Raw genomic sequence first — 22440 nt, 5'->3', positions numbered from 1 at the left:
GCGCCAGCCAATGGGAAAATGGCCGACGAGAAGCCTCGCGAGACAGGCCGGCCTCGCGCCCCCCCCCCCAGCCACAGCCGGGCTGCGGGGCGGGCACGCACCCGTCCGCCTCCGCCGAGCCCCTGCCTGCGTCTTCTCCACGTCATCGGGCAGGGCGTCCAGCCGGCGCTGGGCCCCGCTCTCAGCCCTTCCTCAGCGGCGTGTTTGATGAAATAACCTCGCGGCGAGTCCCCGCGTCCCTGACGCGCCGCGCTCGCGGGCAGGGCTTGGAGGGGCGGCGTTTTACACAGACACATGATGTCGCTGTCGAAAGTTTTCAGAGGCAAACGGCCCCAGCTGGGAGGAACGCAGCAGCGGGGGTTTGCCGGCGGCTGGCGGCCTCCGGGCCCCAGCGCTTTAGAGGAGAGATGCTGGGGGGCGTGTCGCTGCCCCAAAACCCTCCTGACCGCACGGACAGCGCTGCCCGAAAGGCCGCGTTGGGGTCCCCACCCTGCAAAGCCTGAAGCACTCGCTTACCTTTAGGCGCCTGGATAGTGTCCTAGAACTCACTGTGTCATGAAAATGAAGCGTATGCATAAGTGCTTGCAGGAGACCTGCCACTACTTGTTGTATTTTACATCTATGTACTTTTTTAAATCGCGATTAATTTTTTTTTTAGCCGCTTGACAGCAGCCATTAAAAAGAAATTAATTCTCTCCCTGGAAAGGTAGCTATAAACTGGCCACCTCAACATTTTTAAGCAGTCTTTAAAAATAGTACTGTACTTGGTGAGGAAGGAACTTTCTGGTTTTTTGAGTCGTTGAATTAGTTTGTTGTTGGTCTTTTTTTTTTTTTTTTTTAAATCTAGGATCATAGTTTTAGTTAGTGCCCAGTCCTGAATTATTTGTGCACCGAAAACTCCATCAACTTCTACTCCATTGACTTTGGTAGTGATTTTAGGAACTCAGGGCAAACAAGATCAGAACCTTTTGTCTGCAAATGGTAGCAATGGGATACACTGAAGAGTTGAAGGGGCTTGCAAACCTGCATAACTTTTTGTAGGTGAGTAGTTCCACTAATTTTGATGGGATGATTCCCGTTTAAAGAATCTGAGCTATAAAATGTAAAGTAAAATACGTTTTTAAAAATTGTCAACATATATAAAGCAAATATCCTTAAAATAGAGTTCACAAGCAGCATTTTTCTTAGGTTTGTCTCTCTATAATTTTCAGTTCTACATGGAAATATATTTTCCTCACTTTGTGTCGGTATGGTGAAATTGGCATTTACTGATAAAAATCTAATACTTCCAAGCCTAAAAATAAGAGAGAGAAGAGCAAACAAGGCCCTAATCCTACAAACCATTGTGCATTTGCTTAACTTTACGTATAGGAGCTATCTCTTTGAAATCAAAGGGGCTAAATGCAATGTGTAAAGTTAAGCACGTGCGTAAGTCTTGGTATATTCAGGACCAATGTATGTAAAACCACAAGTGAAGTATAGGTTATTTGTTCAGTTACAGTACCTTAAACAGTTTGGCAAGATTATTTTTATTTGGAGATTTTGTCCAAAAAAAATTGTGTATCGCAACTTTTTTTGTACAAGAGCAAATATAATTGAATAAAATATTAGTCTTCAAATTTGCTGAAATACACACAGGAAAAGTAGTTATAATTAACTTGTACTTATACCAAAAAAAGGCTTTTTTTTTTAACACAGAAAATGTTTTGTGTGTATATCTCCGTTGTGAGAATGAAATACAATATATGAAACCTATATATTTTCATAGAAATATTTTTCTCGTTATTTTAGTGTTGTGTGGTGGAAAGGAGCAAAATTAAACAGAATGGAGGTTACCTTCCTGTACCCAGAAACAAATTTAGTCCAATGCCTATCATATCCACTGCACACAGGGATACTAAGAATTTGGAGTGAAGATCTCTGCAAGATATTGCTTTAGGGTTCACCCAAACTGAACTGATTCATTTTATATTAAAAGTGGGGAGATGGTAGTTCTTCAGGCTATTTCCATCCACATAAAGAGAAGTAGGGGTCAATTGGTTGTTCAGGGATCAGTGCATAATTGTGAATATTTTAAAAGGTTTTAAGGGACATTTGTCCATGTAACAAAACCTTAGATAGTCTTGTTTTTCATCCTCATTTGTCAGATGGAATAAATCAGGCAACTTGTTTTGAAATTTTATCCTTAGCTCTCTGCTTTAAATTAGGCACCTAAATGCACACTTAGACACTTAAATGAAACTGAATTCATATTCCAAGAAGCCGCTGATGTGAAAATTTGGGGCTAAATAACTTGACTAGGGCCACAGCAAGAGTCAGTAAGCTCCTTGGGTTAGGTACGTCTTTTACTATGTGTTTGTACAGGACTACCACAATGGGGCCCCACCCCGGTTGAGGCATTTGAGTGCTACTGCAATGCAAACAGCTGTCAGTGGCACGATAAGAACACAGAAGTCCCTTGCTCTTAATGCCACTTTCAGTTTACTAGAAACTAGATCATATTAAGAAGAAAAGGAGGACTTGTGGCACCTTAGAGACTAACAAATTAATTTGAGCATAAGCTTTCGAGAGCTACAGCTCACTTCATCGGATGCATTCAGTAGAAAATACAGTGGTGAGATTTATATACACAGAGAACATGAAACAAAGGGTGTTACCATACACACTGTAACAAGAGTGATCAGGTAAGGTGAGCTATTACCAGCAGGAGAACGAGGGCTGTGGGGGGGGGGGGGAGCCTTTTGTAGTGATAATCAAGGTGGGCCACTTCCAGCAGTTGATAAGAACGTCTGAGGAACAGTGGGGGATGGTGGGGGTAATAAACATGGGGAAATAGTTTTACTTTGTGTAATGACCCATCCACTCCCAGTCTCTATTCAAGCCTAAGTTAATTGTATCCAGTTTGCAAATTAATTCCAATTCAGCAGTCTCTCGCTGGAGTCTGTTTTTGAAGGTTTTTTGTTGAAGAATTGCCACTGTTAGGTCTGTAATGGAGTGACCAAAGAGATTAAAGTGTTCTCTGACTGGTTTTTGAATGTTATAATTCTTGATGTCGGATTTGTGTCCATTTATTCTTTTACATAGAGACTGTCCAGTTTGACCAATGTACATGGCAGAGGGGCATTGCTGGCACATGATGCCATATATCACATGGGTAGATGTGCAGGTGAACGAGCCTCTGACAGTGTGGCTTATGTGATTAGGCCCTATGATGGTGTCCCCTGAACAGATATGTGGACACAGTTGGCAACGGGCTTTGTTGCAAGGATAGGTTCCTGGGTTAGTGGTTCTGTTGTGTGGTGTGTGGTTGCTGGTGAGTATTTGCTTCAGGTTGGGGGGCTGTCTGTAAGCAAGGACTGGCCTGTCTCCCAAGATCTGTGAGAGTGATGGGTCACACTTCAGGATAGGTTGTAGATCCTCGATGATGCGTTGGAGAGGTTTTAGTTGGGGGCTGAAGGTGATGGCCAGTGGCATTCTGTCCTGTAGTAGGTAACTCCTGGGTACTCTTCTGGCTCTGTCAATCTGTTTCTTCACTTCAGCAGGTGGATACTGTAGTTGTAAGAACGCTTGATAGTGATCTTGTAGGTGTTTGCCTCTGTCTGAGGGGTTGGAGCAAATGCGGGTTGTATCGTAGAACTTGGCTGTAGACAATGGATTGTGTGGTGTGGTGGTAGGCATGTAGGTAGGCATAGCAGTGAGTAGGTTTCCGATATAGGGTAGTGTTTATGTGACTATCGCTTATTAGCACCGTAGTGTCCAGGAAGTGGATCTCTTGTGTGGACTGGTCCAGGCTGAGGTTGATGGTGAGATGGAAATTGTTGAAATCATGGTGGAATTCCTCAAGGGCGTCTTTTCCATGGGTCCAGATGATGAAGATGTCATCAATGTAGCACAAGTAGAGTAGGGGCATTAGAGTATGAGAGCTGAGGAAGTGTTGTTCTAAGTCAGCCATAAAAATGTTGGCATACTATGGGGCCATGCGGGTACCCATAGCAGTGCCGCTGATTTGAAGGTATACATTTGAAGGTATACATCATCAAGGATGTATCAGGGAGTGGATGTGTCATTACACAAAGTAAAACTATTTCCCCGTGTATATTCCCCCCCCCCCCCCCGCTGTTCCTCAGATGTTCTTGTCAACTGCTGGAAATGGCCCACCTTGATTTTCACTACAAAAGGTTCCCCCGCCACCCTCCCCGGCTCTCCTGCTGGTAATAGCTCACCTGACCTGATCACTCTCGTTACAGTGTGTATGGTAACACTCATTGTTTCATGTTCTCTGTGTATATAAATCTCCCCACTGTATTTTCCACTGAATGCATCCGATGAAGTGAGCTGTAGCTCACGAAAGCTTATGCTCAAATAAATTGGTTAGTCTCTAAGGTGCCACAAGTCCTCCTTTTCTTTTTGCGGATACAGACTAACACGCTGCTACTCTGAAAATAGATCATACTGTTGAGCTAACCCTCCTTGCAGCCAGAGGTCACAGTAGCTCTCAACAGAGAAGCCTGTTTGCATGCAGTTTGCTGAAGCCTTAATTACATCAGGTATATACCGCCCTTCGTAAACACAAAAACTGATCTGGAATTATTTTAAATATCTGTGGATTTAGGATGGGGACCATATGGAACTGATGGGATTTGAGGGGAGAAAGACCTGTATGGAATTATGGATTCTTTTGTTGTTGTTGTTTTGGGGAGAGAATATTTTATCCAGGGAATGTCAGATATGTCATTGACTGAAACAGAAATTTTTCAGGGAGCCCTTGACATTTTGGCTGAAGCAAAAAAGTACTGAGGCACAGTCACGGAAATAAATAGTGCAAGAAAGGCACCAAATCTCTCAGTACTAAACAGGAAGTCTTGGGACATGGAACCAAGATTTCTTCAGGGTTTGTGGAAATTGGCATCTTAATGGTGTTTCTGGACCAGTGGCTAAAGAGTCACAGGGTTATTAAAATAAAAAACAAGGACTAGCTTAGATTGGAAGCAGGCCAGAGAGAGACAGAGAGAATAGCAAGAGCAGGATAGACGCTGATTGGATTGAAGAGTCAGAACACAGTGACAGAAGCTCCTGATAGGAAAATAATACAATCAAGAAAGAACCGCCTGGAAGTTTCCAAGGGTGGCATGTCACCACCATCATTTGACTGGTGCTCCTGGAGTTACTGTTTCCTTTGGGACCAAACCTTCTGGAGCTTGGGGAATTCTTCCTGTTATGAATTAGGGAACTGAGACCCAAGAATGAGAATCTTGTACAGATGGTACTTATGGCGCCATTCGGCACAGTAAAACATATTGTGAAATAATATATTTTAATATCTGGACAAAAAAGCTAGCATAAATCTGCTGCCATTAGATTATCAGTAATCCTTCTGAAAAATATTCTATCAATTAGCCCCATTTATCAGCAGAAATAACTGTATGAACATCTAGTGATAGCCTTTGTATGTGAAACTCCTCTAGCAGAATTAATATAATTGACTCCAGCATTTGTTCTGATCTAAACAGGAATTTGTAGCCTGCTCTTTGAGACTCTCGTATATAGCAATTAAATGTTTTCTAGTTCCATCTTGAGGTTAAAGGACTTTTCATGACTCACTGTCCATTAAGTGAGTCATGGTTCTATATAGCATAAGAATCTTGATTCAGAACAGCACATGCTTAACTTGTCCTGTATAGGGAAGCTTTCCTGGATCAGGACTAAATTAGTATTCTCAGACAAGAAAAAAGTTAGAGTTAAGGTTTTAAATGAACATGTCAGACTGCAGGTGGTTGAACACTGCCTCAGAGATCTATTTATGACTAACAACAATGTTGTCGCATCTGTCAGTCTTTAGACAGTGACACTTCCTACTAGTTTTAATTCAGTCCTGGGCTCATTTAGTGTTTGGAAAAGCTTTTCTGTCCAGCCAAAGTAAAAACAAACTAACAGATCCCAAACACCTCTCTGAATTCTATTGGTATTCTGGGGAAATCTAATTGAGTCCTGTCGTAAGCAAGGTGCAGCTCCTATTTAAGGAGTTCTAGGTTGTTTCTTTTTACCCCAGAAATTTTAAAAATGTCAAAATCATTTAACAGAAACTATGTCACATCTTAACTGTGCTTGGCTCTACTTGTAAAAAAGGACAACAATTTAGGAGGAGATTTTAAAAGGTTCCTAAGGTGGTTAGATGTCTAATTCCCATTGAAATTTGATGAGAATTGGACACCTCTGTCTTTAGACACCTGTCAGAATCCCAGCCTCAGGCTCATTTCTCCAACAATAAGCCCTATGGCGCTTTCAAAGCTGAGGCTTGAACTATTAATAAAACACTACATTGTGAAAGCCTAAATATCCATAGAGCACTGTTATATATAACCCACATCGAAATTATGTTAAAAGACCAGTAAAGTTATAAAGTCAAGCACTCCAAAGTTAGGAAAGAGCAGAGTCTATTAAGGTTGCCATGCTCATGGCATTATTATCCCCATTTACAGAGGCTGTGCTGAGGCACAGATAGATTAAGGTCAAAAGTGCTTATTCATTTTGGGTGCCCAATTTGAGATGCCCAGGGCCTGGTTTTCCAGAGTACTATTCTACCCCTACCCCTAGTCCTGCTCTTGTCCCCTCTGTATTTTATTCAGGCTCCATTCTCCTCCTCTTCTTCCATGCTGCTGGTGGTCGCCAGTAAGAGAGAGTCTTTCTGCTCTCTGCTCCTCTGCCCAGTGGCCTGCAGCACTTGGGAGCAGTAATTGCCGGGGAAATCCTGCTCAGCCCTTGCAGCTCTGCACTGGACCATGCTCACTACATATGAAATCATTACAGAATTTAGCTGTCAAGCTAACAAGTCACTCCTGAGCATTTGCAGTCAAAGATTTTTCTTATAACGTGGCCAAATTTGGGCAGTTTTGCAAGTAGACAACAAAAGACCCAGTGCTGACACAAAGGCCACCCCTTTGCTAAATGTTAATTCCTTGTTTGAAAGCATGGAGGTACTAAAACGTATCAGTTAAACAGTTGTAAGATTTATTTAAAAAACATGGGCGAAACAATGTATTTTTCCCTAATGTAATTCTTGGAACGGGCTGAACTAGTTTTGCTTACATTAAAAAGAATTACCTGAAGCAGACACCAGCTATAGAAACAAAATATCACCGTTGATCATTGTCTATACCAGGACATTTAACTGCAATGGGGTTCAAACTCGCTTGTTCTAAAAGTGGGTCCATCTTCATTAGTAGTTAAACCGTTTTCAGCACAAGTTCAGCTGCACCCATTGCTGACTGTTATCAGTAATGTATAATGAGAGTGCTCTTGAAGGACTGAGGGCCAGACTGTTAAAGTTATGGAGGTATTTAACAGGGTGTGCTGAGTCATGAGCTGGCTCAGCACCCTTTCACTCAAAGCCCCCCAGTGTACATTAATTGGGACCTGACTGAAAGACAGATAGTTGTCAGAGGGTGCCAACTAACTGAGTAGAGATACAGCTGAAAGGCTAATTGGGTGGAAGTATAATCCCCAGCATCTGGGTCTATATAAGCGAACAGGAAGATGTGGCTAGAGCAGAGGTGGGCAAACTACATATCTGGCCCGCGGGACTGTCCTGCCCGGCCCCTGAGCTCCTGGCCCAGGAGGCTCACCTCCAGCCCCTCCCCCACTGTTCCCCCTCCCATGCGGGCAGCGGGGCTGCGAGCTCCTGCCACTCGGGGCGGCGACGGTGGCGCACACGGCGGTGGAGGAGTTGGTCCGGGGGGGTGGGGGCAGACAAGGGGTGGTTAGGGGTGGGGGGAATCCCGGGGGGCAGTCAGGGCACAGGGAGCAGGGGGCGGTTGGATGAGGCGGAGGTTCTGGGGCAGTCCGGGGTCAGGGAATGGTGGGGTTGGATAGGGCGTGGGAGTCCCGGGAGGCCTGTCAGGGGGTGGGGGTGTGGATAGCTCAGGGCAGTCAGGGGACAGGGAGGGTTGGATGGGTCAGGAGTTCTGAGGGGGACAGTCAGGGGGCGGGAAGTGGGAGGGGGCAAATTGGGGCAGGGGCCAGGCTGTTTGGGGGCACAGCCTTCCCTACCCGGCCCTCCATACAGTTTCGCACCCTGATGTGGCCCTTGGGCCAAAAAGTTTGCCCACCCTGGTCTATAGCGAAGAGTAGGCAGCCTGAAGGGAGGCAGGAATAGGTAGAACTGATTACTGCTAATGTTGTACCCTTCCACAGAAGCAAGTGGGGGAAACTGGTTACTGACTGTAAATAGTATGTAAATAACTCTCTAGGCTGCTGAACGGATATAGTGAAGTATGGTGTGGTCACTTACTGTGGCTGAAAAAGACTCTCAGGGAGCATCCTGTGACATGCCAGAAGATGCAGATAGGTGCTTTTTAAAATCCTACCAGGTGCTTAAGTGCATTAGGCACCTAACCTGGTTAGGCATTTTTTAAAATTCCATTAGATGCCTATCTGCATCGTTAGGTGCCTAAATATCTTTGATAATCTGGCCCTGAGTCCTGCCAGGCATTTTATGCCAAGCCAGGTCAATATTAGACTCCAATTGAGATTCCTCCATCCTGTAACATTCTTTATTTGCAGCTGAGTTGCATTCAGGAAAGTTTAGAATTATTTTCTTTGTCTACAAAGGAATTTCAATCTGATCCTTACAACTGAAAACCCAACTAACTAGGGTAAGGGAGAGCAAACAAGCTAGCACAAATAAGATAAGGGTTTTAGAAAGCAATTTTTTATCTGAATAGTTACAGGATGGTAGAATCTCAACTGGAGTCTAATATTGACCTGGCTTGCCATAAAATGTCAATATCTCTTAAATCGTATTCAACTGTAATCCTATAGTTACACTACAGAGTCCAATGTCCTAGAAACTGTAAAGTAAGCACTGAGCAATGGAGATAAGGATGATAAGAAAATAAAATGTAACTTATTCACTGACGACAGGAGAAAACTGTAAACAAAAACACATGCAAAAACATTTTAAAGAAAAGATTAACAAATAGAATGGACATTCTAAATGGAATATCTAGTGACAACTGTACAAACTATATTTGCAGAGATAAAGGAAATTAAAATAAAAAAGCAAGACCTTTTTGAAAACATGGACTTCTCCTGAATCACCAAGGATTAGGCCTTGGATTTTATGGCATAACCAGTTTGCCTTCTCTGAGAGCATCATAGTCTTGGAGATCGGGGTTGTACCACAGCTGGGTAAAACCACATGATAGTTGTCTGTGGTTAGAAAGATGGCCAAAGATTTTTTTTTTTAAATACAACACCTGTTACGTAAGCTGAAGGGACAATCATAGCCAAATTTACAATAGCAGCCTCTAAATTTGTGTGCACAGAACTAAGCATGCAAATCAGAAAGATACCTAATGACCCAATTTGGGTTGGGTGCAGAAATCAGTTCAGGAATATTCAAACAGTTGGAAGTGCAGTCCTGGGTGCACACATTTAGAGGCTGAGTTAAGGCCACTTTTCTTCCTAGGTTTTTCAATACCATAGGCACAGCACATACAATAAAATATATAGCCTCAGAGAAAAGCAACTAAGTTGTGATAGAAAGTCTCATTGTATATATGTAATGGTGATTCACATTACCACAGGCATGTGGAGAATTGTTAGGCCTGTTTGTCATTTGTAAGTCCTGAACTTTTTGTTTTATTCTTTTCTAACACAAAAAATTACCAAATTTAAGGGAAAAACAGCTTGTGCTAAGAATATATATATCAAAATATTGCTACATATAGGACTAGTGGCCCTGACATTTGGTAAAGAGACAAAATGTTAATCTTCGAGGTACCATTAAAATCTGTGTAAGATTAGTTGTGATGGAGTTATTACCATTTGGTGATCTTTTTATCGAGAGCATCAGCATAGCAATGGACATTTTCCTCAGTGCTACTCTCCCAGAAACCTTCGCAGAGTTCCTAAATCTTAGCAAATCACTAATAAATAACATCCAATGCATTGTTGCCAGCACTGTAAAAAATTTGCTAGGGATGGTGTTGCTTGCTCTTCTGAGCCAGCAGCAGAGGATGCAGCCATCCCTTCCCTCCTGTGTTCTGCCAGCATACAGACTTGCCCCCTACTGGTGAAAGCTTGTGTTGCATTTTTTTAGAAAATTCATGAAGCAGCTTTCACAATCCACCAAATTTTGGTGGGTACTGAAAACCCCCAAGACTGGTTTAAAAATCCAGGGATAATTCTATCTAAAATTACACTGTTGGCAGTTCTGCCAATCTTCTCTAAACTAGTTCTATGCACTAGTTCTCATTCTCTTAGGTACTTACATGGCTCCTGTAGTATTTTACAGATGAGCAAGATTGGTTTCAAGATAAACCTTTATTAAGAATGGAAACTATGTACAGAAATAAGGTAACAAACTTCCTACTACTCTGTAGCTGTAGCCTGTGAGTGCCCTGTGTGCCGCCTTTGTTTCCCCTCTGAAATTTAGAACAGGGAAGAGTGGAGGCAAAATCAAGCTCTTAATGGTTCTCAAAGCTTTACTATGGAGAAACTACTCTCTCCCCCAATATGCAGCACCTCACGGAAAAATAGATTGCATAAAGAATGTAGAGGAAGTATGGCATCTCTACAATTCCTGGAGGATGTACTGTATGTGACATTGCACTCCATATCCCCAGATCTCCAAAATCTCAGGCAAGTACCTTACCCACTGGAGCATCCTTCCTCCCCTTCAATAAAACAAATATGAAGTTTCTAGGCCAGGTGATTTTTTTATTAATTATTATTATTATTATTTTTGGTTATGCAATGTCAAAAAGTATTGGAAGAATTTTCACAAAGTGAAGAAGGAATAATTACTCACCTATAATGCTGCATTTCTGGAGATATTTAACTGGCTTTCAACTTGTGGGTCTCAGCTCTCTAACATGAGTCAGGCCACTAACAAGCTAAGAGCCAAGAGTAAATTCCTTCTGAATGATATCTATAGAGAAGGAAAAATTACTTACATGTAATTCTGCTTCTCTGAAGGTATAATTTCAAAGGGATTCTCATTCTTGGGCCTTAGCTCCTTATTGGTTTGTCTCACTCTACTGAGCTGAGACCCAAGAGTTGGAATATAAATATCTATAATAGTATAATTAAAGTACACCTATATTTTGCTAAGTTCCATAACTGAGAAATAGGTTGTCTGATTCCTCTTAACATTTCCTCTTAAAATTTTCATTGGCTGAAGATCTGCATGCAAAATTTGAGGCACAAAAAATTATTTGTGAGAGATTTAGAACAGGGTAGAGTGGTGGCAAAATCAAGCTCTAAATGAAAAGCTGGTTGTAGCCTTTACTAAGGAGAAACTATTGTCTATAATATAAAGCTAAAAGAAGGACAATTAAGAATATGACAAAGGCATGTGTAAAGAAATTACACCTTTGTGATTAATCTTGTACTAACAAAAGAATGGGAGTTTCTTATAAAAGGAACTAAACTTTCCAGGATATTAAAAAAAAAACAACGGTGGTTTTGTAAAGTAAGCAGTACTTATCATACTTTTAAATATTGGTTTCCGGCATATTTTTAGTGAGTTTGTAAATCCTTTCCTTTTCTTCTCAGCTACATACCCAGCCTTTGGCATTCCAGCCAATCCTGGAGTGGTTTTAATTATTAATCAATACTTCACCATCAGCAAATTAACAGTTTAGTATATATCAAAGTTAAGAAGGACTCTTGTTTTGCTTACATTATCATTTCATGTTGGTTTCAGAACACTGGCCATCATATTGGCTGATGAGGTTAATTTTCTGTTCCATGAAACCATTAACTTCGTCTATAAACTCCCTATGGGAGTATAACTAAATTCCAAATTCTTGTGGGAAATAAAATTTCTCATGAGGATTTGTAGGACTGCACATTTCTTTATTAACATCGTATCATATTGCCATCTTATTTTTGTCCCAAATATCATGTACTCAAAACTACAATGCAGTTTCTGATGCTAGCAGTCTAAACAAAACACATTTTGAGCTGTATTGACTTCTTAATGCACTTGTGGAAATCCCATTTGTGTTAATGAGAGTAGTTTATGCACCTTGAAAGGTCAAATTCTACCTTCCATGCTACTGGCAGGGAGAGGGGGGAGAGAAATACTGGTTGGTATTAGGATCCTGGTAAAATTCTCACAGACTTAGATGAATTTAGGATCAGAGCCAATTTGCAGTAGGGAACAGAGTGCAGCTCTTCCAAATAGGAGTGTGCAATGGGAGCAGCACTTCCCGACTCTTACTTGTCACTGCCTCCAAAAGTACAAGCTAGCAAACTGGTGTTTGGACAGGCTGCTCACACCCTTCATTTTTGGAGCACGGTTTAGCATGTCAGCCGACCTCTCCTAGCAGTCTGCAGAGGAGAGGCATGGTGAGGGAAGCTAACTCATTGGCACAAACACAAGAGCAGAATGCCTTAAGTTTGTGGGGGAGCCGAGGTAAAGGAGAAAGAAATGAGTCACTTAAGTGCATGCCATGATGGTAACGATCGAAAAGATTCACCGACATGGAAGCTTGCAGTGATATAACAGGTATATTGCAACACAATGAACTCACGCCTGTGCATAAAGAGGTAGCTCGGGGGGGGGGGGGTCACTATGAGAGAGCAAAGGCAGGGCCATATCAGACTCTCTGTAAAGTGAAAAATTATAGCTCCAAATGGGGCTGCTGGAGATCAGATCGAAGACCACAAACTGCATCCATCACCCATTGCAATCATTAATAGCGGCCCCAGGGCCAGGAGTGCTTCTACAGGTAAGGCTGCATTGCAGACCCTCCAACAGGAGCTCAGAGCTACGGAGGTTGACTGTCGAATAGCAAGTGTTAATTAAGCCAGCCACCGCTCCTTTGACCCACGCGGGAGGATGGGATAACTGGCGGGCACCAGTGGCGCGTGCTGGCCGCTTCCCGGGACGCTGGCCCCCCCCACCCGCTCCTCCGGACGCGCTATGAATGGTTTCTCTGTCACGTGACAGCGCCCAGTGGCTCGGTCTCAGCCCCCCTCCCCCCGGAGAGGGGGGCGGGGCCCGCAGAGCGGGGGCGGGGCCCTGGGCCGGTGGCGGGCGCCGTTCAAACGCGGCAGCGGCTGGGCGGGAGGCGCCGTCGGGCGAGCCAGAGCCTTTGCAAGGAGGCCCCGAAACCCCGGCCCTGCAGGAGGGACAGGAGCGCGCTGTGTCCCTTCCAGGGGGTAGGAAGCTGCAGCCCCTGCCGCTGGGGGCAGGAGTGGGGTTTAATGCCCCCGTTGTTGTCGTGTAGCCCAGTTGGCTGGGGGTTTAACCCCCCCCTTTAATATGTAACCCCTCCTGGGTTGGAGGAGGAAGGGGTTTAACCCCCTCCCACCCCCACATTACTGTGTAATTCTCCTCCATTGGGGAAAGCAGAGGGTTTATATCCTCCCCTCCCACCCCAATGTGTAGCACTCTCCACTGGGGCAGGGAGAGGGTTTAATCCCTCCCCCTTTCTGTGTAACCCCCTGGTGTGGAGGAAGAAGGGGGGTTAATTACCACCACCCCTCTTACTGTGTAACCCCCTCCACTGGGGCAGGGAGAGGGTTTAATATCCTACCCCAGTATTGGGGATGGGGGGAGGAGTGACCCCCTACGATTGAAATTCTTGCAGACTTCACAGTGGTTCAACTCCAGATCTGAACTGTGTAGTGTGGGCTCATCTCTCAACACTTACATGCTGATTACAGTTTGATGGAAAGTTTGGCCTGAAGCTCTTCCTGCAACTGGTAACTGTAACCCAGGCCTGATCTGGAGTTTTTACTGGCTCTGTACCCACGATAAGCTGTTTCCTGAAAGCCTGCAGTACCCTTTGTTCTTTAAGACCTTATCTACAACTGATTTTTTTTTTCTTACACTACATTAATACAGCTCGACCTATGGTAGCAACAGGGGGCGCTGCTTGATGTGACAGTGTTTAAAATGCCCCCATCCAGTAGCAGGTGCTACAAGTGAAGCTGAGAAATGGCAAAATAAAAAACCCCTTGTGTAGACATAGACTGACTCACTCCTCATCTGCAGCATTTTCCAGAACATTTTAAGAGGCTGACAAAATAGTGTGGTTGAAAGCTTCCAGTTGTAGTGTTTTATGCCCTATTGATTTGACTCAGAAGACTTAAGGCTCCTGTCTCTTATGTTACAGTACAAGCAGTATGTAGTTTAAGGGGCTCTTCAAAACTCGCTCCCAGATTTCTGCTACTTTTTCCTGTAATTCAACATTTTTATGCTAAGTGCCCCATCTTGCAATCCTTACTCTGCCAGCACACCTACTGGAGTCATTGGTCATTTTGCTGGATTAAGGATTGCAAGTTGATGTACTAAATGATGCATCCGATGAAGTGAGCTGTAGCTCACGAAAGCTTATGCTCAAATAAATTTGTTAGTCTCTAAGGTGCCACAAGTACTCCTTTTCTTTTTTTTTTAAATGATGTAAGTGTTTTGGAATCATATTTCTAGTAAAAGGCATATTTGTTTACATAAATATAAAACCTGAATAATTTTTTCTAAAAGCAACTTTAAAAAATTTCTAGAATACACCTGTTGGATGAACTAAATGGCTCCAAAAGGCAAAATAAAAAAAAAGAAATACAAGTGCTGCCCTTGTTTGTCATCACCATCGTTGCAGGAAGATGCCGCTGGAGAGCAGGTATGGTGTTAGCATTTTTATCTGAGGACTGGGGAAAGGGAATTGACTTTGTAATGTGCAGGAAGTTTATCCTTGGTGGCTATTTTAATTGACACATTTTATCCCGTGTTAATAGCTCTTCTTGCTACATTTCCCCTAACACACCTTGTAGTGTTAAATTATGCTCATACGCACTTACACATCACCTCTGATTTTGTCTCCATCTTTTAATCTGGCCCTTTAAGTGCAGACATACCTTTGAGTCTCTTACCTGGCTGGAGAAGACTCCCAGCAGTGGATTCAGACTCTTATTTCCATTAAGGACTTCCTCTAAATTGTGGTTTCAAAGGAACAGCTCCATTCAGAATGTATCCTGAAGAACAAGAGGGAAGTTCATTGGTGTCCTGCAGCCCCTTTGTATTGGCTAACTGCAGGGGGTATTTTTGTTTGCAGCAGAGGCATGACTGTGGTCTGAGGTTCCAAGGTGAGGATTTCCTTTATGCCCCAGCTGTCATAGGATTTGTCTACACTGCAATATAAGCCCAGGGCATGTAGAACTCGAGTTATCAGAATCTGGGTTCGTTAATCTAGGGCTTGAGTGTCTATACTTATTTGTAATACCAGATTAGGAATTGTTGGAGCCTGAGGCTCCAGTGTTTCCACTGCATTATGCAGGCCTGAGTACAACCACCCAAATCCCAGACTTCCGAGTGCCATCCCAAAATGTGGCTGCTCTGGCCCTTTGTTCATGGTGCAGTGTGGAAAAACTTGACTGTCCACCAAACTTGATTGTCCAGAGGACAAAGAAAGTTGGCTGTGGGATTGTGAAATACTTTTGGCAGTCTCCCAGAGTACAAGTCCTGTGGGGTTGTGTCCACACTGCAAAGCAACAGGGCTTGAACCCTGAATCCCAACTTGACTCAGGCTCGACCCTTCCACCCCCCACTGAGATCAAGCCTAGGACCCAAGGTCAGTGTGAGTTGCTTGTAGATGGAAGAGGGGTTAGACTTGAGAGTGAGTTTACATTGCAGTGTAGTCATACCCACAATGTCCGTAGGGGGCCATGGCAGCTTAAACAAGCTGAGTTCTGCTTTAACTTGACCTGCTGACAGAAACTTGCACTGGGCCCCATGAGAGGGGGAGTGAAAACTATTTCATACCCCAGACTCTGTAAGGGCACAGGGATGAGTCTAGTCTTTCGTAGCTCTGAAACTTCTCAGAATGGATCTCTGCAGCCATCCCTTGCCTAGGCAACTCCCCTTTCCTTCTTTCTACTTATTTTCTGGCAGACTCTGAGCTTTACTTGTATACTTTCTGATATAAGAAGTGAAAGAGGCCACGATCCTTCCCCTTTTTGATATTCTGAGGCTTTCTACCGTATGCAGGAAAAAGCTTACATATACTATTTATCCAGATCTTAATAATAAAAAAAGCTGTGGGAGGAATTCCCAAAGGGAGAGAATGCCAATCTCCAGAACATCAGACAGAGATCCCCCACCAAAAATCATGAGATTAAAATATATGAGCTTTATGAAGATAAAGTTCCTGATTATTTTTTGTTTGGTTTGTCTGTCTTCTAGCTGTGCTTAACTCTGGGGAGAAGGGAAAGTCTTAGGTTCCCTGTTATACACGTTACAGGCAGGAAACTTAGATGCTGTACCTGACTATCCTTCCATTCCATCCAGTCATCCCCATTTCTTTATTATTCCCAAGGTTGCCCCAAAATCCAGGCTGTAGCTGCAGCCTCCCGGTTTCTACTTAAAGTGACCCTGGTTTCTGCTGTTCCCCTAACTCCAGATCCCCCTCCACACACCTTTATTTATGCCTACATCTGCCTAATTCCAAACAGCACTAATTTGAGGCAAAATATTTTTGGAATAAGGATGTTAACAAGCCTTATCTACTGCATAAAAACACTGGAGTTTTTGACAACCTCTCCAGAATAGATAGTGCTGCAGTTACAAACAAAGACGATTATCCAGTTAGGTTGATATATTTCCACAAAGCAAACTAGACTAAACTTATGGTTCCAACAAGAAGGTTAACTTAGCCATTTTTCTCCTCCTGTGTATTTTATTGTATACGTCTTATGAAAAGAGTCTCCTAGTGTAGGTGTAGGTAGAATAATCCAGTCCTCAGGTGTCTTGAAATAACTGTAGCAATGCCCATCCCTAGAAGAAAATGTCAATCTTCTAGCCAAATGCAGATTTCAAGGAAGTGATGTTTTCCACTACTGCAACCTTGACATTCTTGGTTATATCATTAAAATAAAAGAATGCTCCTATCTAATATTTTCTGAGTAAATTACTATATTACTGATTTTTCCTGACTATAGCATCAGTGCCTATGTGCCAAAAACTACCTAAACCAGAGCCAATTCAAGATGTTCAATGTGAACAAATTAACACTGCATTAATGTAGCTTCTTCAAATTTAATATATTATACATGCTTGTCAAAGAACACATGAAAAATATATATTTTGTGTCACGTTGCAGATGTGGGAGCAGCATGTCAGATTGGATTTTTCCCATGGCTGTTGTAGGTTTGTAGCACTTATTATACACGTGATGTTACATGTTTGGATTATGGGAGCAGAGAATAGCTAGTATGTACTATTGTATTAACACTGTTTCATAGGTTACTGTATATTGGATACATTAGTTACATTACTTATATACTTTATATCTTTGTTTTTTAGCTTACACAGTTTGAACCAGATGAAGAAATTAAACTTTTATATCAATTTGGAAGCTATCTTGATTACATAGAAACTCCCCAAAAAGGTCATGGCAAAGTGAAAGGCAAATCCAAAAAGCATGGAAGAGAATGGAAGATACAGGAAACCGAAAGGAAAAATAAGCCTGATCTTTGTAACGGAAAGGAAAATGTGGTTTTGTGTGAAGAAAACACTGCCAATGACACTGATCTTAAAAAGAATAAACATCTTAAAAAGAACAAACATGATACTAAAGCAAAAAGTCATTTGGATTCAACAAAAAAAGACTTTTGCTATAAGCAAAACTCCTTTGTCCCCTGGCCATTTGTTGAAAAGAAAGCAAAGAAAATAAAGCTACTTCAAGATAACAAAGTAATTGATGGTAATGAAGAGAGCTCCAGAGAAGTAAAGCACAAACAATATTATCAAAATTCTAGAACAGTACAGAAGGGTAATACTCAAGGAAAACAAAAACGTCTCTGCCTTCCCTCATCACATAATTCTTTTGTAACTGAGAATGGTAAACATAATGAATTAAGTTGTAGAAATAGTTCTTGGTCTCAGACAACTTGCAAACGTCAAGGTCTTGATTCTACTGTGCATTATTTTAGTGGTGGAATCATAGCAGGTTTTAAAAAGCGCAGGAAATTGGATAAGGAAGTCCCTGTAGGCTCCAACACTACTGAAATAAACAGCTGCACTAGTAGTACAGAGCCTCTTTTGTCATCTAGTCCAGCAGCTCTGCAGATTAAAACTTATGACTCAGAAGATGAATTCAATGTGGAAACCCTGAGAGATAAGGCAGCTTCTCATATGAACTCAAAAACTGAAGAAATATGCAGCAGCGTTGATCTTAGTCAAGAGCTTTTTATAACCCAGAAGTCTTTTTTACCAGTGCAGATTCCCAATAATAGCAGTACTTGCTTATCCCTCTACAGTCAAAACCGTGCTAAAGATGCAAGTGTAGAAAGAAGGTTTAAACAAAAAAACTCTACAGATACTTTGGAGTTTTCTCAGATGTCTTCAAATAGAGAAACATGTGATGAACACAGTCAGTTTTCTCAGTATGGTTTGACACCAAGTAGGGGTAGAAAGTCAGCTACAAGAGAGTGTGCAATTCAGACAGAAGACTTTTTCAGCTCTCCAGTATTTGCTTCCTCCTTAAGAATGAGAGAGAGATTTACAGATTGCCATGAACAACCACTGGACCTCAGTTTGCCTTACAGAATTCGGTCGAATGCTGAGAATACAGGAAGACTGTCCTTGGGTGGTGCGGGTGATGGTGTTCATGTATCTTCCAAACACAGATTAGAGCCTGTGTGTCATATAGAAAATCATCCTGCCGGTCCAGTGTTCGAGGAGGAAAAAGAAAATCATGTGTTCACTCAATCTCAAAAATCAGATCAAGTGAAATACATTCAGATGCTGCTTAATTCATCCTATTTCTTTAAAGTGAAAGGTGATTCAGATAATATAGTTTCTAGAACACAGTTAGTGAAGCCAAAGTTAGGAAACAAAAAAAAAAGAATAGTTGTAGACAGTACAAGACAGGAGAAATCCTAGCCGAGAAGTGTATTAGTCTGAATAATAGTCTGCATGTAGACACATTCTTTATATATATTTTTCAAAGTGATTTTTAATTTCAAAGACTGCTTTATTCATTATTTCAGAACAGCAGAAGATAGCAGGTAGGCTGGAAAGAAGTACACTTGAAATTTATAACAGGTAAAGTTTTAATTTACTTTACTGAATTCAACCTTCGCACTGGGCCTTTTCCCCACAGTAACTTGCATATACACCATCTGTGGTGCTTATCTATTTTCACCTATCACCTGTTAAACTACACTCGTGTTGTAGCTTTAACTTTGGACCAAGTAATCCTGTGTATTATGTATGTTGTGAGAACATATCTTCTCATAAAACTTTTAAGTGAATAGTTTAATGAGATCGTCAAATGAATCATATGCTACTTAGTTACTATGTTGTTCTATGTTAGGGTTAGCTGTAGTCTAATTCTGTAATTTAAAAGTAAGTTGTTTTATTTCCCCAAAATTTATACTACATAATTCAAATAAATAGGGAAGGTGTTTAATCAAACATTACAAAGAAAAAAATCTGGATGGTGTCTTTTTTTTTTTTTTTTTAATTGGTGCACCTAAAGCAGCACCTGTAATGGTGAGCAAGGAGGTGTCATGAAAAAGACACAACTATGTATCTTCTGGTGAAAGAATGACACCTTCAGGTCCTGACCTACTCTATTGTGGAGTAGGTCAGGTAATATTTTTTTGTTTCCCTTTTCTAGACACACCTGGCAAGCTTACACTTATCTAGTAATGTGCAAAATACTGGTTGTTCTGGGTTGCCTCAGTCAAATGCAGTACCGTTCAGATTTTTTTGGTGTCTACTTGACTTCGGATTTTTTGTTTTTATTCTTACACTTAAACCTCCAGGTCTCAGAGCATGAGAAATAAACATTGTTTTAAAAATTAAAACTTATGTAATAGTCTTCCAGATGACAAAGGTATTAAGAAAAATAGTTCACTGTGTTAATTATCCTTCATACTTATGTGGTAGATTATATATTCGGCATACATATGTTCTAAAAGTTAATTATAACAATTTTATAGCATTTTGAAATTAAATATTGCCTTTTATTAAACAAAACTGTTCTTTACTGTGACTGTAGAAGATGGTATTTTTGAAGGTGACAGAAAGCGCAATACATTTTAAAATTCAGAACTTAATTTATATACAGGGAACATTCTTCATTATCCTTTGCCCAGCAACCTGAACCATTTGATGTCTCTTTTCCTTTCTAGCTGCAAATGTGAACCTGCTTAAATACTTCAGAGAGTTTCAGTAGAACTTTGCTAAGCTCCTTTATTCTTGCACTTCATTTTAAACACAAAAATGGTTCTTCCCTAATTCTCAACAAAAATGTAACGGTGCTATAGGTCTCATGCTATGAAGACTTCATTATTTACATAAAATGTGATATATACATTTCCTAGAATACATTGACTTCTTATAAATAATTGAGTTAAGCTACAGTTTTCAAAAGAAGTGAACAAAGTATGTTTAATTCATTATATTTGCGTGTGTGTTTACTTGCTAATTTGTAAAATACAGTAATTTAGAAGAGATTTCTTACTCATTTGTGAGACTCAATCAGATTTTACTGTACCAAAAAGAAACTATGAAAACAGAACTGATGCTTCTGTGCCTACATCATTCATTAAGAATGGGTTTGAGAGTGACACATGGGACCAGATCAGTAGCAATAGCGAGGGATATAGTTTCACATCCTTAATGTTGAAAACTAACAGTTTTTATAGGACCATTCCAATTATAGTGTATTGAGTGCACATTGAGGCAAGTGAGGGACCAATCCTGTAATCAGCCCATTCTCTAAACCCTCATTGACTGCAGACTCTCTCCCTGCATCCTCCAATGAGGCTGCTTTCAGTACTCATGTGAATTGCAGGATCAATCCACATTTTCCTATACAGATTTTATTATTTATTGTTAGCTCTCTCAAGCAAATACAGTTAAAGGTATTGGATATCAGTTAAAAATGGAGCACTTCCTAAGTGTCTATTCAAGATAGAGTCTCTTTTATGTCCCCATGTTAGCATAAATGTGCGCCTGCCCACTGATGGCGGTTTGCCTGATAAAAGCCACTTAAACCAGAATAAAGATCAGGGGGCTCCAGAATCCCCCACCTTTGCAGAAAATTAGGTAAAGAAAGAGGGTGTGGATTTCAGGTGCAGAAAACTGACTGCCAATGAGTAAAACACAGGCACAATGTGCCTCTGAACTTTTGCTAGGCCTGTCAACAAACACCATCTAAGTTTTGCTAAACAAACTCTATTTAGCTGTGTGTCCCTTAAAACTGGGAATGTTTTCAAGGCCTGTAACTTTCAGTTTTACAGAAAACAGTGGGTCAGATCCTAGTCAATGCAAAGTCTGTCTTATCCCACCTTCGCTTCCATCCTTTGGTCTTGTACCTAAGTAAGAACATAGCTGGATCCAAGGACTGAGACCTCAATTGGGACCCTGCTTACCTGTAAATGTGTTAGGAGTTGATTCACCATTTTATGTTCCTACATGCCTGATACTGGCAAATGCCTCCTTACTCTTGTCTAAAATTTGTAACTGCAGTCTTTACTCCACACTACTGGAAAAAAAGGTAAATTTGTATGGTTGCAGAGAGTACTACTGTGTAAGCTGTACATTGGGATCTTACATTCAGTGCAGTCTTTGGAAAGATCAATAATTTGCTTCTAAACTGAATTTTTACCTCAAAGGATAGTCTTTCAAAATGTCTAGAGGCTATCCAATGGCTACACATGCTTCTCTGATTTTAGAACAAGTCCCTTGGTGAAAGGGGTTGGACAGGAGATTCACAATATGGTCTCTTTCAGACTCAAGTGACTTTTCATGTTCTCCACTCCGCATAATCTTAAATCTTCCTCTTCCAGATAAGATCTGTAAACAGAACCCTAACCTTTCAAAATCTCTCCCCTGTTAAAAGTAGTGTGAGATACCAGAGGAGCAAAGAAAAAAGAAAAGGATTTACCTTCTTTCCAGTTAGTTCAGTGTATGTATTGAAAATATTTATTCACTGCTGGGGCATATGTACTTCAGCTAGAAGCGTAACCAAAGAAAAATGACTAAATAAAGGGAAAATCATTTAAAGATGTAGCCTGGATCTAAAATTTGGAGGTCAGGGCAGCAAATTAAGACAACATACTCCAGGTATTAGAGCTGCTGAAGAGACTCAAGTGGACAAAGGTAAATAATTAATTGTCTCCTTTCTTCCCTTTTCATCTTTTCTTATCTTTTTATTTGTTATCCTCTGTTACTTTCATCTTTCATGTGTCCTCATTTTGGAAAAAGCATTTTTTTAATTTGAGTAAAAAGTGTGTGAAAGCAGTTCTGTTCACTTTGAGGTAGTTTTGCAAAATCCTCTGAAGTTCTCACCTCAGATGGATAGATATCTTTTGTATTCCTTGTACTTCCCCCTCTACCATCATTTTAGTTCTTGTTAAGTCTTCTGCTATTTTTAGACTGGACAATGTCCATTTAGCTATTTGCTTGAAATATGCTTG

The 22440-nt window shown here is 41.3% G+C and overlaps 1 protein-coding gene across 2 annotated transcripts; it reads left to right on the top strand.

Moving 5' to 3' along the window:
• The first annotated feature begins 134 nt into the window (after window positions 1–134).
• Window positions 135–20537, top strand: LOC125639192 (uncharacterized). 2 transcript variants are annotated; one of them, XM_048855845.2, is made up of 3 exons: window positions 135–1041; window positions 14518–14633; window positions 17312–20537. In XM_048855845.2, the coding sequence occupies exons 2-3, from the start codon at window positions 14541–14543 to the stop codon at window positions 18890–18892; spliced, it is 1674 nt and encodes a 557-aa protein (XP_048711802.1). In that variant the 5' UTR covers window positions 135–1041; window positions 14518–14540; the 3' UTR covers window positions 18893–20537. The 2 variants fall into 2 exon arrangements, with proteins under 2 accessions (XP_048711802.1, XP_048711804.1); XM_048855847.2 differs by lacking the exon at window positions 135–1041 and adding an exon at window positions 13048–13170.
• The last annotated feature ends 1903 nt before the right edge of the window (window positions 20538–22440 follow it).

The sequence above is a fragment of the Caretta caretta genome, chromosome 6 (assembly GCF_965140235.1).
Source record: "Caretta caretta isolate rCarCar2 chromosome 6, rCarCar1.hap1, whole genome shotgun sequence".
In the NCBI taxonomy this organism is placed as follows: Eukaryota; Metazoa; Chordata; order Testudines; family Cheloniidae; genus Caretta; species Caretta caretta.
Note: the sequence above shows the minus strand (reverse complement) of the source record. Positions and strands in the feature narration are given on the sequence as shown.